Source organism: Perissodus microlepis, chromosome 6, assembly GCF_051167445.1.
Source record: "Perissodus microlepis isolate ML-2025 ecotype Zambia chromosome 6, ASM5116744v1, whole genome shotgun sequence".
NCBI classification, from domain to species: domain Eukaryota; kingdom Metazoa; phylum Chordata; class Actinopteri; order Cichliformes; family Cichlidae; genus Perissodus; species Perissodus microlepis.
The window spans coordinates 35706471-35721203 of NC_140466.1; the positions used below are offsets into that span (position 1 = coordinate 35706471).

General features: G+C 41.9%; 1 protein-coding gene across 1 annotated transcript; it reads left to right on the forward strand.

Annotated features, from left to right (window-relative positions):
• Window positions 1-332: 332 nt before the first annotated feature.
• On the forward strand, window positions 333-12973 carry stx10 (syntaxin 10). The gene is made up of 9 exons (XM_084932145.1): window positions 333-454; window positions 958-1033; window positions 2608-2701; window positions 3330-3424; window positions 5742-5804; window positions 7302-7403; window positions 8760-8866; window positions 9571-9665; window positions 10249-12973. The coding sequence occupies exons 1-9, from the start codon at window positions 420-422 to the stop codon at window positions 10323-10325; spliced, it is 744 nt and encodes a 247-aa protein (XP_084788271.1). The 5' UTR covers window positions 333-419; the 3' UTR covers window positions 10326-12973.
• The last annotated feature ends 1760 nt before the right edge of the window (window positions 12974-14733 follow it).

Consider the following 14733-nt stretch of genomic DNA (forward strand, 5'->3'; position numbering starts at 1 on the left):
AGCCTAGATCAGATTTCCACACTGAGGTTGGCGAAAGCACTTTCCATGAAACTGCTGTCATCATCAGATGGACTTTGCCCCTGTTGCTCACAGAATTTTCCATTACCTTTTCCAAATCTGCAGTACATGGTCTGCACTTTGTACTTGAATCAATCAAATAATATATACTATGTCCAGCTCCCATACCTGTTTTATCTACCTGTTTGTTTATAACTATTTTATTCTTGTTCTTTGTGTTTATGCTTGTGACGAAGTCCCAGCAAATAGAGGCTCGGACAGCGCCTGCATAGCTGTTACTGAGCTGAGTTATATAACTACCATACCACCCCCAACTCTCCACCTCCCCTCCCCGTCTTTTTTACGTCTGTGCGCTACCAGTGACGTGCGCATGCGCTAGGTGTGAAGAGGAAGGAAACAACATGTCGATAGAAGACCCATTTTTCGTTGTGAAGGGGTGAGAAATGAAAACTAAATGAGACGTGAAAGCTCACGTTGTTCTAAACTAACTACAGCTTTTAGCGCGTTAAGTGTTAGTTACGCGGGGGTGTTTCTATTTTTCCCCTCAAAGCAAAGTTATATCAGAGAAGTTAGCCCAGCGGCTAGCTCTAGCTAGTTAGCATTAGTGCTACTGTAGCAGCTGCGCAGAGGGGCTCAGTGAGTTTGTTTTTTTAAATCAGAGCGACGCACTCAGCACTCACTGAAATCCGTTTCTACCCACACCCCACTTGGCTGTCAGTGAAAACACCGGGCCAGCTGTGGGACTGGCTGTGGTCAGGCACTTTAAAGTCGTTGCGAAGTTAGGAAGCATGGGAACTGGGGTTTGTTTTGGTTAACCGAGGGGCGTAGCTGCAGTGCTCAGTTCGGAAAACACCCCTGTACTTTAAATGATTAAAGGGCGAAGTCAACTGGCTATGATTTTCCGCGCTGATAATGTTCCTGTTGTGTGTTTTTGTTCAGGGAGGTGCAGAAGGCCCTGTCTCGAGCTCGGGGCCTGTTTGATAGATGGGAGGAGCTGTTGCAGGAGGGGACACAGGTGAGCCTCATGGGCTGACTCACGTGGTACAAACATGCTGCCAGGATGGCACACAACTTTTCAGGGTCATCGGGTGTTCATTATAGTTTTAAATATTGTAACTGGAAATAATCCCGCGTTTATCGAGTTATCATGGCATCTAATTCACTGCTGTTTGTGTGAGGTTTATTTTCTTGCGGTGTTTTTAATAGGATGTGTATACTGCCCAAAGTTTTGCAGGGCCTTAAGGTATCTTGGACACTTAAATATTTCATAGGAATTAAGGGGAACTGGTATGCACATGTCCAATTTTTTTCCATAAATGTTTGGACAAGTATTGCATTAAAATAACCTTTAAACCCCTGCCTTTAACCCACTTTATTTCTGCGGAATAAAATTATTACTCATTCTTATTGATTCGACTATGAAAATGTTTTCTCTGTTTTTGTTTTTTAAAGTTTTTTCGAAGTAGTAGTTTTTTTTGTTTGTTTTTTAGCATTTTAACCCTCCTGTTATGTTGCGGGTCAGATTGACCCAGAACAGAAGAGATGTCACATGTCATCTGCATCACTTCAGAAAACAAAAAAAAATCAAAATTATAAAAGAATAATAATAATAATAATGGATTGCATTTAGATAGCGCTTTTCGGGGCCCTCAAAGTGCTTTACAATTCCACTATTCATTCACTCTCACATTCACACACTGGTGGAGGCAGCTACAGTTGTAGCCACAGCTGCCCTGGAGCAGACTGACAGAAGCGAGGCTGCCATATCGCGCCATCGGCCCCTCTGGCCAAAAAGAAAATTGTAAAAAGAAAATTGTAAAATAATCAATGCCAGTGTTTCCGACACCTTTGGATGAGTAAATTTGCCCTGGGTCAAATTAACCCAGGAGCATAATTGGTGTTCCTGGAAGCCAACATAACAGGAGGGTTAAATGTAATTTTAACTAGAATCTGCAGGCACTACAACAGTCGTCCTCAAACTCTTTGTGCACAAGGCAGACTGAACAAAAGTTCAACCACAGTATTTCTGTTTTACCTTCAGCTAAACTACTATATTGCTATTCATCCATCCAGGTTATATAAGACACTTTAACCCAATCAAACAAATATACCTGGTGACTAAGCGTTAGATCCTGTGCTCTTTAAAAGTAGGCAAAGCATCTCTCTGGGAGGATATTACAAGTTCCTGTTTAGCTTGTTTGGCACTGTGTAAGCATTAGTTAAGTCGCCTCAGCAAATGAAACACTGTAGTAATATAGTAAATATAAATGCTATTCGTTAATTTTTATGCAGTTATAGTGAAAATGTTTGGTTGAGAATCAATATAAAGCCATACCTGGAGTGGGCACACCATTTGGGAACCACTGGGATAAAAAAGAAGTCACCATATTATCCAACTTGCAAAACATCTGTTGATGATACAAATATGTAAAATGTTTTTTAGGGATGTCTCTAACATTTATACTGCATTTCTTTTAATGTACTGCTTCAGGCAGTGGATGTCTTTTAAGATTAAGTCGCGTCATTCAGTGTGAAATGTGTTTAAAAAGTATTTGCAGGTTTATTTGAGTTTCCATCTGTTTGTTTCAGGTGAGTCGAGATGAACTAGACTGGAGCGCCAACGAACTGAGAAACTGTCTGAGGGCCATAGACTGGGACCTAGAGGACCTCAGTGAAACCATCAGTATCCTTGAAGCATGAACAAATGGCTTCCCAATGCCCCACAATGCCACTGTCATCATATGATGAGCAGTATTTTTAAAACAAACAGGCTCTTTGTGCACACTGTCTTCCTGTTTTCGTCCTGTTTAATCAGATTGATCTCCTAAACTGAAACCATTTTAGTTACATAATAATTTACCATAGAAGTATTTGAAAAGTCGCTGTCAGCACTTAGGAACATATCAGGAAACACTGCTGATGGAAAAGAAGAGAAGGCAAGCTTTTATTAAATGCCTGAACTTCTTATGGGGTTTTTGTCGTCACTGATGGAGGCGGATTAATAAGTGTGAAATGAATCCAGGGAGTCAAGAGGTTGTCAGAATACCTGAAATTTAATGCAATACCTGGTCAGCACCATAACACAAGTCCTTCTAGAAGCAGGTGTAATTGCACAGCAGTCATACCAAAACTGTCTCTCGACAGTGGTCACCTGAACATTCATGTATGAATCAGCCGTCACATCTGATTTTGGTGCCATCTTTGCATTTGTGAAATTCTCCACAAGGTTTGCGTTAAGTATCATGTATCACTCTTGTAAGAGGTGTAGCACTGATTGAGCCGTTTTGTTGATGGGTCCTTGACTGGTTCAGGCATCGTGGAGTCAAATCCAGGGAAGTTCAGACTGGGTGATAATGAACTTCAGGAGAGGAAAGATTTTGTGGAGCGAACCAGGAAGTCTGTCCAGGTAACTTCAACCTGAATTCATTTTTGTCCTGTTTCCACACTCTTATATATTCAGACATCAAGTCCTGTGGTCTTTTTTTTGTTGTTTTTTGTTGTGTGCTCAATAAACATTTGTGAATGACATGAATAAAACATTGCAGATGACAAATTGTAGATGAAACAACATAGTTGTCCTCTTCTTAATTTATAGCAGAGCTATTTGATACGGTTGCTTTAAGTCTCAAAGGTGTACCTGATAAAGTGATATCTGCTTAAACATGATAATCTGGAGTTTTGTCAAAAATCTCTCTGTATTTACCCTTGAATACAAAACATTTAGTATCCAACATGTTACACTGCTCACAAAAACGAAAGGAACACTTTAATTAGAGCACAGCATCAAGTCATTTAAACTTGTGGGATATTGATCTGGTCAGTTAAGTAGCAGCGGGGTTGTTAATCAGTTTCAGCTGCTTTGATGTTCATGAAGTTAACAACAGCTGCACTAGAGGGGCAACAATGAAACAACCCCCAAAACAGGACTGGAGGTGGAGGACGCTGAGATTTTTTAACGGTCAGTGTCATTACTGGAAGTATGAGGTGAGCCTGGACACTGCAGAGGATAGTCCAGCTCCTCCAGGATGGTACATTAATATGAGCCATTGCCAGATGTTCTGCTGTCTCCCAGCACAGTTTGACGAACATGGTGGAGACGTGGTGTCCAGGAAACAGGCAGTTACTCTAGGAGAGTTGGACAGGGATGTAGAAGGTCCGTAACACATTAGCAGAACCAGTATCTGCTCCTTTGTGCAAGGAGGGACAGGATTATCACTGCCAGAGCTTCCAATGACCTCCAACAGGCTACTGGTGTGAATATCTCTGACCAAACAATCATGAGGGTGGCCTGGTGCAGGATGTGGTCTACTGGGTCCTGTGCTCTCTGCCCAGCACTGTGGAGCCTGATTGGCATTTGCCTTAAAAGACCAGAACTGGCAACTCCACCACTGGCACCCTGTGCGTTTCACCCTGAGTACACGTGACAGACGTGAAGGAGTCTGGAGAAGCCAAGGAGAACATTACGCTGCCTGTAACGTCGTTCCGCATGATCGGTTTGCTGGTGGGTTAGTGATGGTTTGTCAGAACGTCTTTGAATTCAGCCCTTTGAAGGTTGATAATTTTTATTTCCATCAAACGATGGGGCGTCCTTTCATTCCTAACATGATACCCAGTATCAGTATAAACCCACATCCAGCAAGTTTTTTCTTTTTCTCGTTGAGATCTGTGTTTTAAGTGTTCCTTTAATTTTTTTGAGCAATGTACTTTACTGTCCAAATTTTTGTAATTTCAGAGTATTGTTCACTCTTGCCTAAACATAAAGCCCTTAATCTAAATGAAAATGAGAAACTACATTTACCAGTATTTTCTTTGCTTTGATGACTCATAAGTTGTGCTCTAATCTTCTGCAGCATATTTACACACAAACACAGTGTGACTAACAAACACTTATTATTTTGAACACACTGAGTAATCATTCAGTGGGGTTTTCCAAAAACTACTTGGCGTCAGGTGATCTAGACCTTATCTCATAAATGGTTCAGAAGTCGTCGTACTCCCAGATCCATCAGAAGCCTTTTTCAAAATAATATTTTTCATCTAGTATTATAATAATAATTAAAAACAAGCTATTCTTATTTGATTTTAATTAACAAGCTTTAGCCCTACACTGAGGGTATAATGTTTTATTTTGAAATCGGTTTCCAGTAGCTACAAGTGTTCTTGATGGAGCGCAGACAGCTGCTTCCCTGGAAGGCCTCCGCTGTGTCTTTGCAGCTCCAGTGTTACCAATAAAGTAGAGGCAAAGTCAAACATTAGTCAAAGCAGCAGCTCCCAAAGCCGAGCAACACTTATTTATTCATTTTCCCTGTTTCTATTGTAACCACATACACAGTTTATTTCTACCTGTCGACATATTTAACCGCGCTGCAGCTGTTGAGCTCCTGACTTTTAATGAATTTAAATCAGTGTCCAAGCTGTAGGCACAATGGAAAACATGAGTCAGTTTTTAACACGACTTAACGGCAAAGGTGGCATTCTTAAAATAGGCCTGGAGAACTGAGTCACCGGAGCCAAACAGAAGAGCTCCGCTGTGAAGGAACAAAAGACTTCCTGACATTTCGATTTGCCTGACAGCAATTTTGGAGCAGCACAGAAAATCTCATTAATGAACATGTCTGCACTGAGGCAGCCTTTAAAAGGGTTTTTCTGCTGCTATTGGGACAAATTGCGAAATGAGAGGTGTAATTATTTGTGTTTTGCTTTTTGTGTGTGTGTCTGTATAGGACATGAAGGATCAGTTGTCCAGCCCTTCTGCTGTGGCTCAGGCAGAGAAGAAGAACAGACAGGTTGGTGAAGATGTAAACATGAAACAAAACACACACACTGTGTACACATAACATATATATATATATATATATATATCCACACTACTGGGTAAAATGCAATTTGAGGTACAGGGTCTGAATTGTGGAACTCCAAATTAGCGTACTTCTACATCTACACCATCTGTTTTCACCTGTCGTGCACAGGACCAGGTAAAAATCTGGTCCTGTAATCTGAGCTACACTTCCCTAGAAATATGACTAAGCTATTGTGATTGTCTGAATCCTACATTGCATTTCCGTTTACTTTCTCACCTCAGTTTTTACCCCTCAGCCGTAAGAGGCTGATGGGGTATTGTCACCCCGCTGGGTGAGCAGGTGCTTGGCCCGAACTCCCAGGTTTGAGAATACAATAACTTGAGAATGAGGTGATGTAGGATTTTGAACTTCATGTCATAGGTGCAGCTACTAAAGATCTCAGATGAGTTTAAATCTCAGTGACCTGGACCTCAAGGTCTAAGGTCAACTTCTCCAAAAAATCTTTCGAACACACAAAATAAATCGTGAAAAATGTCACCTAGGATTTTTAAATTGATTTCATAGGTGTATTTACTAACAGTCTGCACAATTTGTCTTTTTGGTAACATAAGACTGAAGTTTGTTACACTGATGTAAGGCGTCTGCTCTCTCAGTGTGTAAAAATGTTTTTTTTTTTAGTATGAAATTCCATTTTTCTGCTTCCTTCTTCTGGTCCTGCTGTTTTTTTCTTACTGTTTTTCTTTCTACTCTATTAGTTTCTTAAACTTTGAAAACAGGATGAACAGGCACACACAGGAAACAAAATTTGCCAGTGTCCAAATATCACAAATGTGCTGGTTTTACATGTGTGCTAATTCTTTGAAGAAATTAAGAAGGTTTCTATGAACCTGGTAGTAAATGAAGTCCACTGCTAACTTTGGCTGCTGGAGCTTCATATTTACTTTCAATAACCTTGGAGTGTGTTTTATGAGAGAGAGGACCTGACCCTTCACTTCAGTTTATTATGTTCTTTATGCCCATTCATTCATCACGAGCCGCACCTTACATAACTCACAAACGAGCCTCGCTGTAGTTCACACGGACACCGTTATCATGGAGGATTTCTTGTTTTTGTTCTATTAATGATAAGGCACGAGCTATATTAATGGAGCACAATGCTACTGCAAAAGTTGCTCTACATTAGCTGAGAAATCCTCACTTTTGTTGTAACTTTAAAACAACACATTTCAAAGAGCCGTTTGTTGTTGCCCCTATTCAGGATTTTTTGGGTTTTTGCTTCGTGAAGCGCTGACAGACAGATCAGTTTCCATCTGCCACAGAAAAGAAATAACTGCACCATCTTGTGTTTTGAAAAACTGTCAAACTCCTATTGTTCCAACAATAATTCTCCTCTGGAAACTCCTACAGCACACAGACACACAAACATACACGTACACTCCCAATCTTCTGCAAAGGCTGAGTCTCGTGTCTGTGTTTGTCCAGGCTCTGCTGACTTCATCGGGCCAGGACAGGTCAACAGGATTGGAGGCTCATCTGGTGTCTGCAAACTCCAGATACATCCAGGAGCAGCAGGAGCAACAGCAGGTAAGAGACCAGCTGAAACTGAACAGATGTAGAGCCAAAAAAGAGGAAAGCAAAAGCCTCAGATGGGGGAAACATGAGAAGAAAAAAGGGAAGGGACTAAAGGAGATATTGTTGTGTGACAAATGATTACATGTAAAACGAGGATTCATGAAAAGTCCCGTCAGAATATTTTGTTTGTTTGTCATGTGATAGATGACAGGAAAGCTTTAATCAAAGGATCACACAGAAGGAGTGAAAGATAAGCTCGTCAGTGAAGGATTGCTGCTGCAGCGTAGCAGTGAGGTGAAGGAGACGTGCTGCAAAGTATCACACTGTGAGTGAAGTGAAAGACAGTATGAGCTGTGGGTTTCTACTTCCTGCGGTGTGCGCTGATATTGGTGATGAAAGTGTGTGATCACACATCCTGTGTCAAGTTGTGGTATTTAGTAAGAAATAGTGTTTCTTCGTGTCTTTTTTTTTAATGAAAGAAAAGTTTGACCTTTTGTTTCATTACCTCAGCGAGGATGTGGTCTCCTCTGCGTTGACATCACTGCGGGGGGTTTGTAGCAGTGTATGATTTGGTTCAATGATATGATTTAGTGGCACTTTTTTTTTCTTTAAACGGTTAGTGTAGAGATTCTGAAAAGAAGCACCCTCGATACAAACTGTTCACTGAGACACAAAAAACATGTTTGTTTTTTAAAGGGTCAGATTTACCAAGCAGGGAAATAGGATTTCAATAATTCCCAATACTGTAATTCTGTACCAAGAGTGGGTCAGAAGCAGTGAGTGACTGAGGCTGAACCAGTGTGTGTGTGTTGGTTTTAAGCTGGTATTTCTGTATGGAAACAGCAATGACATCCAGACCAAAGAGAGGCAGCGGAAAAGAATCAGTCAGTTCTGACACAAGAGTGAATCTTGTTGGGGGGGCTGCGTCTTGGAGGTTGGGGCAGTTCTCTCAATGAATCCTGAGAGCTCATATGTCCAAAGACATTCATTTAAATGTGGTATAGAACAGAAAATACAATACACGAAAGAAAAAAATAGTAATGATTTGTGATGTTTCAGAGCTCTGTGTTCTCGCTGCGGGTGGAAAACGTGCAAATGGAGGTTCTTTGGTTCTCTCTGCGATTTTCATTCCTCAGAAATGTGATTTAAAAGAGAGCAAACTATAAAAAGTAACTAAACTTTACCGGGAACACATTCATGGCCTGTATGTCTTTCTTGTGTCCCCACAAGTGTTGGCGTCTACATCTAAGGGTGAAGATCTTTAGGCTAGGATTAGGTTCAGGTTAGTTGAAGGATTATGGAAAATCTTCAGTAAAGAGATGTAAGTCTGTCCTTTGAAGTGATGGGTGCGTGTTTGTGTGTGTGTAGTTGATCATGCAGGAGCAGGATGAGCAGCTGGAGTTGGTGTCGGGCAGTATCAGAGTCCTCAAAGACATGTCTGGACGGATCGGAGACGAGCTCGATGAGCAGGCCGTGTGAGTACACATGCACACCTTTGAGAGCTTCTCCTCAGTTGGCTGAGAAAACACAATAACACATAAAGGTGTGTCCCAGTCATCATATGCTCTTTTCTTTAGATGCCTATAAAAAATGTCACATGTGTGACCGCTGAGTTAGGACTGAATACTGAATGCATTCGTAGCCCCACAGTGTTTACATCCATGTTAAGCAGCGCTTCAGGATTGTGGGTTTTGAACACACACACACAAACACCTGACAGTCTAAACCAGGTTCAGGTTTTTGTTTGATGTACTTGATCTAAATCCTGACTGGATTACAGGCTGGGGTGTGTCCAACATCACCGAAAAGCACCTCTTCCACTAAACGTTTTACAGCTTTGTCCATTTATATAATAATGTCCTATCAAAAGCCTGCTGTAACTCCCTGTAATGAATCCAAATGTTTAAAACAAATCGCCAAAATTCGTTGAAACTACAAATGTCTTGAGCCGCAGTCCAGTTTGATCAAGACCAAGGTCAAATCTTTTGGTCTTGATCTTTCTCAAAAGCCTGTCGTTTTGCCTCAAATTAAGATGACATGCCTTTTAATCGCAAAGGCAACTTTTCATTGATCCTCTTATAATCTCGTCCACATCCCTGCAGCAGCCAGGCCTTTGTGAGGTCACAATGTGCAGACGCTGATGTTAAAGTTCTTGTGGTATCGCTCGTTTTGTTTTTAGGATGTTGGGGGATTTTGGAGATGAGATGGACCAGACATCGTCCCGCATGGACTCTGTGCTGAAGAAGCTGGAGAAAGTGTCTCACATGACCAGCAGTGAGTTTACACACAAGCAGTTATATTTTCTACATTCATTTAGTTAAAGTGACACTGCCTGATTTATGAATTCAATCAGTCAGTGTGGGCTGTGAGAAGTGCATTTTAACTGTGACTCTGTAGACCCTGAAACATTGCTCTCAAAGTTTAGCCTATCTGCCAGTTCCAGTTTCTGCAATGCTGTTTAGCATTGAGTGTTTCTCATTCATTTAATCTCCCCTGTTCTGTCTGTTATAGCAGACAAAACTGTGAGGAACACAGCTTGTGTCAAAAAGAGTGACAGCAACCACAGCAGTGTGTAAAAACAGAAATGAAATGAAGAAACAGGAAGGGGAAGCGCTAAAAGGCCAAAACATTTCCTGTGTGTCCCTCAGTATTATGCTGGGTACTTGAATCGGCTCTCAATCATCAGTCATAGTCCAATCAGACACAAAGCTAGTTGGAAAAAGAAAATAAGCCTGACAAAAACTTGAGTTTCTTCCAAAAAAGAGCGGTGTGTTTACTGTAATATTTTATGCTGCTTAAGGTCGTTTTAAGCTCTGCGACACTGTAGCGCAATGATGTCCTGTGCTGTGTCCGTCAGGTCGGAGACAGTGGTGTGCCATCGGTGTCCTGGTCGCCATCCTAATCGTGGTCCTCATCCTCTTCTTCGCGCTCTGACATCTATGACCTCTCGACCCCGTTCACAGACTCCTCCCTGTCTGGATGGCTGGACGGTTACAGAGCCCCTCCCATCACTCCCTTTCTTTGTGCTGAGGAGAAGCTGGTGATCTGCAGGCTATAGCGAGGATGGATCCTCCACTCCACTTCAGCCATTCTAGTGGGGAGGGTGCTGCTGGTCTCTCAGCAGCACAGTTTAGCACGGGGAGGGGGGGGGGGGGGACCCTGGTGGTATTATGTCTTTTATTTTGATGCATTTTGGTTATCATTGGAGTTAAAGGTACTCGGGGAGGACTGCTCCTGTTGGGTTAAAATCACAAATCTGCTAAAGTTCGCTTCGTTTTAAGCCAACAGCAGTAGCATGGGGGAGGATTTTCAGTGTTGCCTTAAATCTATTTTTATACCATGTGCAGTTTGTTTGTGTGCCTAGATGTAAATCATGCTGGGAACTTACTCCTTACTAGCAGTAATCAGCATCGGGCAGGTGTGCAGGTTTTCCCTCCACTCCAACACAACAGCAGCTCCCTCCACTGATGAAGAGTTTAGTAAAAAGTGCTGCTGAGCTGTGTGTGTGTGTGTGTGTGTGTGTGTGTGTGTGGGGGGGGATCTTATGGATCCTGGTTTTGCCTGTCAGATTCATTCTGAGTCTCTTTTACACAGCAGACATAAATGATTCATTTCCTGCTCTTATAGTGATCTGCCACAGAGAGGCAAAGGCCACCTTCCTTCGCACCCCCGCAGACATTTGAGCACACGATTGGCTAAGGCTTTGTTACCCTCACTGGTTGAAGAGAGAAAACCTTGGCTTCAAGCGAATGGCTCTGCCTCTCTTTTTTTATTGAAAAGCTTCAGCTAATGAGCAGAGGAATAGTTGCTGGGCAGGATGTCCCCACACAGCCTAGATTTAGGCTTAGAGCTCCCTCTGCTGGAGCCTGAGGCTCATTTCTATTCTTTTGTGTCACGTCAGGCAGCACTACCCACACTGAGGTGTGTTGCAGCGCTGTGTAAATGCTTCGACTTGCTTTTTGTGTGTAAATGGAAATTATTCTTGTACAAAGCATCTGATTTTTAATCCTGTGTGATCCAGATATCTTCACTCAAGCTTTAATCACCCAGTTACAAATGAACTCTTTGTTTTGTAGGTCAGAGGTCAGGTGCCTTTGCCTGTTGCAGGAGTGGGTAAGGCTGAAAGCATCTTTACTGCCAGAGCTTTGTGTAAGTTAATGTGAGCTCTTGTCCCAGCTTCAGAAGGGCAAGTAGCTCAAAAACCGGGAAATGTGTCAGTCTGAAACAACACAGAGGCGCATGAATGTAAAGGCACAAGAAGGGCTTTGGACAGAGAGCTTCCTTTTACTGTTTCACCTAAACCTGGGAATTGTTTTTACATGATTATAATGTAACGGCACATCAGACACGTGCTTGACAGGTTTCATGTAGTGATGGTGCTGAATTGATTGCAAAGCTGATTGTGCAATTACAGCACTCAGTGTCTTGGTCATTGTTAACTAATCTGATCTGTGCAAATTGAAGTATTAGATGATCACTCCCACCGATCCTGGTTTTTAAAGCTGGGTTAGGTGATATGGTTTTGGTTCATTACAGCGTATTATAACTTGCAGGTAGTCAGAGAAGAGACTGGACCCGTGCACGTCCTGTAGTTGTGTTTTGTGCCATCAGGACACACGGGGGTAGAGAAGTGAGGAAAGGGACAGGAGGAATGAAATCTTCTGTGTTGGAAGTGGAATGTGGTGGACTTCTGTGAGATTACTGGATTTAAGCAGGGGACTTGGAAGAAAAGGGTGTGAGTCCTGTGGGAAGCCACAACTCAATGTTGTCTTGTTTTTAACCCAAATGAAGCGCACACACCCGTGTGCCTCTGGTGGGAGGGGCTTTTGCCCAATGCAGCTTTAATGGTACTAGCAGTAGATTATTTCAGATTATAATAACTGCAGTTAACATCAGTGCTGAACTCCATCTAGCACACATTTACACTAATCAGCCACAATATTAGGACCCCCTCCCTAATATCACATAGACCCCCTTGTGCTGTCAAATCAGCTCTGACTCATCGTGGCATGGACAACGGGAGTCTGGGGGATTAGGATCTGGGGAGATTGAGCTCTAAGTCACTTTTTGTTGCCCTCTCAGAGTATCAAAAGGTGGATGGCACGAGTTAAAATATCAGCCACACGAGCAGCATGGCTAAAGGTTTAAACACGATTACGTCAGTGGTTTTTACTAACCTTTGGTTCAAAACTGCTAATGAAAGTAAATATTCAAAGTGCCAAAGGTCACATTTGTATTTATTCTGTGTGAATGACCAGCTATTACAACGAGTATGTTTTGGATTTTTGGATGTAAATGTGTAAAATACAGTACTGGTAGCCATCGTGTCCTCTTTTTCACACATGATGTTTGAGTATGTCATTGTGTTTTTACTGCCTCTGCTAAAAAGAAAAAAAGGGCAACATTGGTGACAAAGTGTAAACTTTTCCTGTCATATACACTATATATGAAGAACAAGTGAAGGGAAAAAGCAAACTGCATAAAGCGAATCACACAATTGTTCTGTTACTGGCATCCAGAGATTTTTTTTTAAATTGCTGATTGTGGTTATAAGTTTCATTAAACTTGAAATGACCGAATAACATCCTGAGTGTTTATCTTCTTTGAGGTGCTCGCTCGGCGTCTAGGCTGTGTGTCTCGAGGACGGCAGTTTGGCTTCCCTCTTGTGATTTGTTCCTCTGATAAAAGCTTTCACTGGATTGCAGATGTTTGAGTTTTAATTGAGAAGCACTTTGCAAAATGGAAACATCCCTGCGTGTTATTCTGAGAGCCACACGGCCATCATTATGTAAAATTACATTTACTTTAACTGCGAGGAGCGCGCTGCTACTCCCCGGAGGCTCTGTGAACTGCACACATCTCTTAAAATAACCAGACGGCAGTCGGGAGACCGACACGTTCGTGTGTGTTTCAGACATCCTGTGAAACTGGGAGAGGAGCTGATGGGTTTTATTAGTCAAGCCGAAGCTGCTCAAACTGTGAGCACATTTTTCTGTGACAAATGCTAAGCCACCTTTCAAGATGGTGTTATTTATCAATTGGGAGAGCTTGCATTTAAAAAAAAAAAACACACAGGAAATGGGACACTTCAATGTTAGGGAGAAAAATATTGTGCCTGTTCTTTCCACTGTAAGAAGTGCATGTCCATCTCATGTATAAGTGCAGCTCCAGATGCTTTTCCACCAGCCTGCAATATTAAACATACAATAGCACTTGCTATTTATCATTGTATTTCCATGACAACGAGTAATAAAAAGCATTGCCCCTCATGTTTGTGTATTTCGGGGGGTGCAGCTGTTTACCTGTGCACACAAAGGCCTCCTCCCACTTCAGATGCATCCTGGGGACTCTGCAGTTGCTGCTAAGATTGTTTATTTGAATTCATGTTTATTTTCAAAAGGCTGCCTAAACTTGGCTAAGAAATAAGGAGGAAAAGCTATATGTTCATAAAATGTGTGCAAACAACTGAATTTTGTTGGAGAATAAGGTGTGGAGCATTTCTGTGGCGTAATTAGTTTAGTTTAGGGTTTATTTAAGACGTGTGGTAATAAAGTTGACCCCTTGGACTGCGTTCAAACCTCCACCCCGCAACTTGAATTTCATTTTCAGATGAGTACAGCGAAGGCCAGAAAACTTATGTCTGTCCAGTGTGCTCCATGCCTGCTCAACTAAATGCAGCTAAAGCGAATTGCATTGACTCTCCCCCTTCAGAGGCCTCACAGTGTTACACAACACCTCTGTGACAGTTTTAATTTAGCCACTGCACAAGTGTGTGGATCTGCTGAGGGATAGAACAGCTGTGAAGGCTGTGTTCTCTGAAGAAAGAAGTGGTTTGCACATCTGTGGGCACACATCACACATCAAAGAGTGCAGATTCACTCAGTTATTTTTCCTCCTCCCTCAGTTGACCACAGGGGGGCGCCATAGGCAGTCACATGATTGTGTGTGTTTTATTTGCCCGCTGCTTAAAAGTTCAGTGTAAAACTGACTTTGTTCATTAGCAGTTTTGGGAAAATAAATTATTGTATGTTTCACTACCCAATGGCAGCACATCTTCAGCTGTGTCTGGGAAACTATTTATTCATTTCAGTTTCATTTAAAGACAACACTAAGAAGTAAAACACAGCAGAAAAACAGTAAATAATCATGGATGTTGACCTCTGGTAGAGCAAGTTGTGATGTCATAAACTGTAGGTTTTACATCTGCATCTTGTTACTGTCGCTGTTAGCATGCCCAGACTAGCATTTAGTTCAAAACGACCACTTTTACAGATGCACTCTCTCACATTATCTAGCACGATTGTTTGCTGAGTCTCTCACAAAACCCAGTACGCACATCATA

Bases quoted from the DNA above. Each gene is read 5' to 3' on its own strand.
- stx10 (XM_084932145.1), top strand. From the start codon at position 420: ATGTCGATAGAAGACCCATTTTTCGTTGTGAAGGG. The intron at 8,867-9,570 runs GTGAGTACACAT...TTTTGTTTTTAG, and splicing joins GAGCTCGATGAGCAGGCCGT to GATGTTGGGGGATTTTGGAG. The intron at 9,666-10,248 runs GTGAGTTTACAC...TGTGTCCGTCAG, and splicing joins AGTGTCTCACATGACCAGCA to GTCGGAGACAGTGGTGTGCC.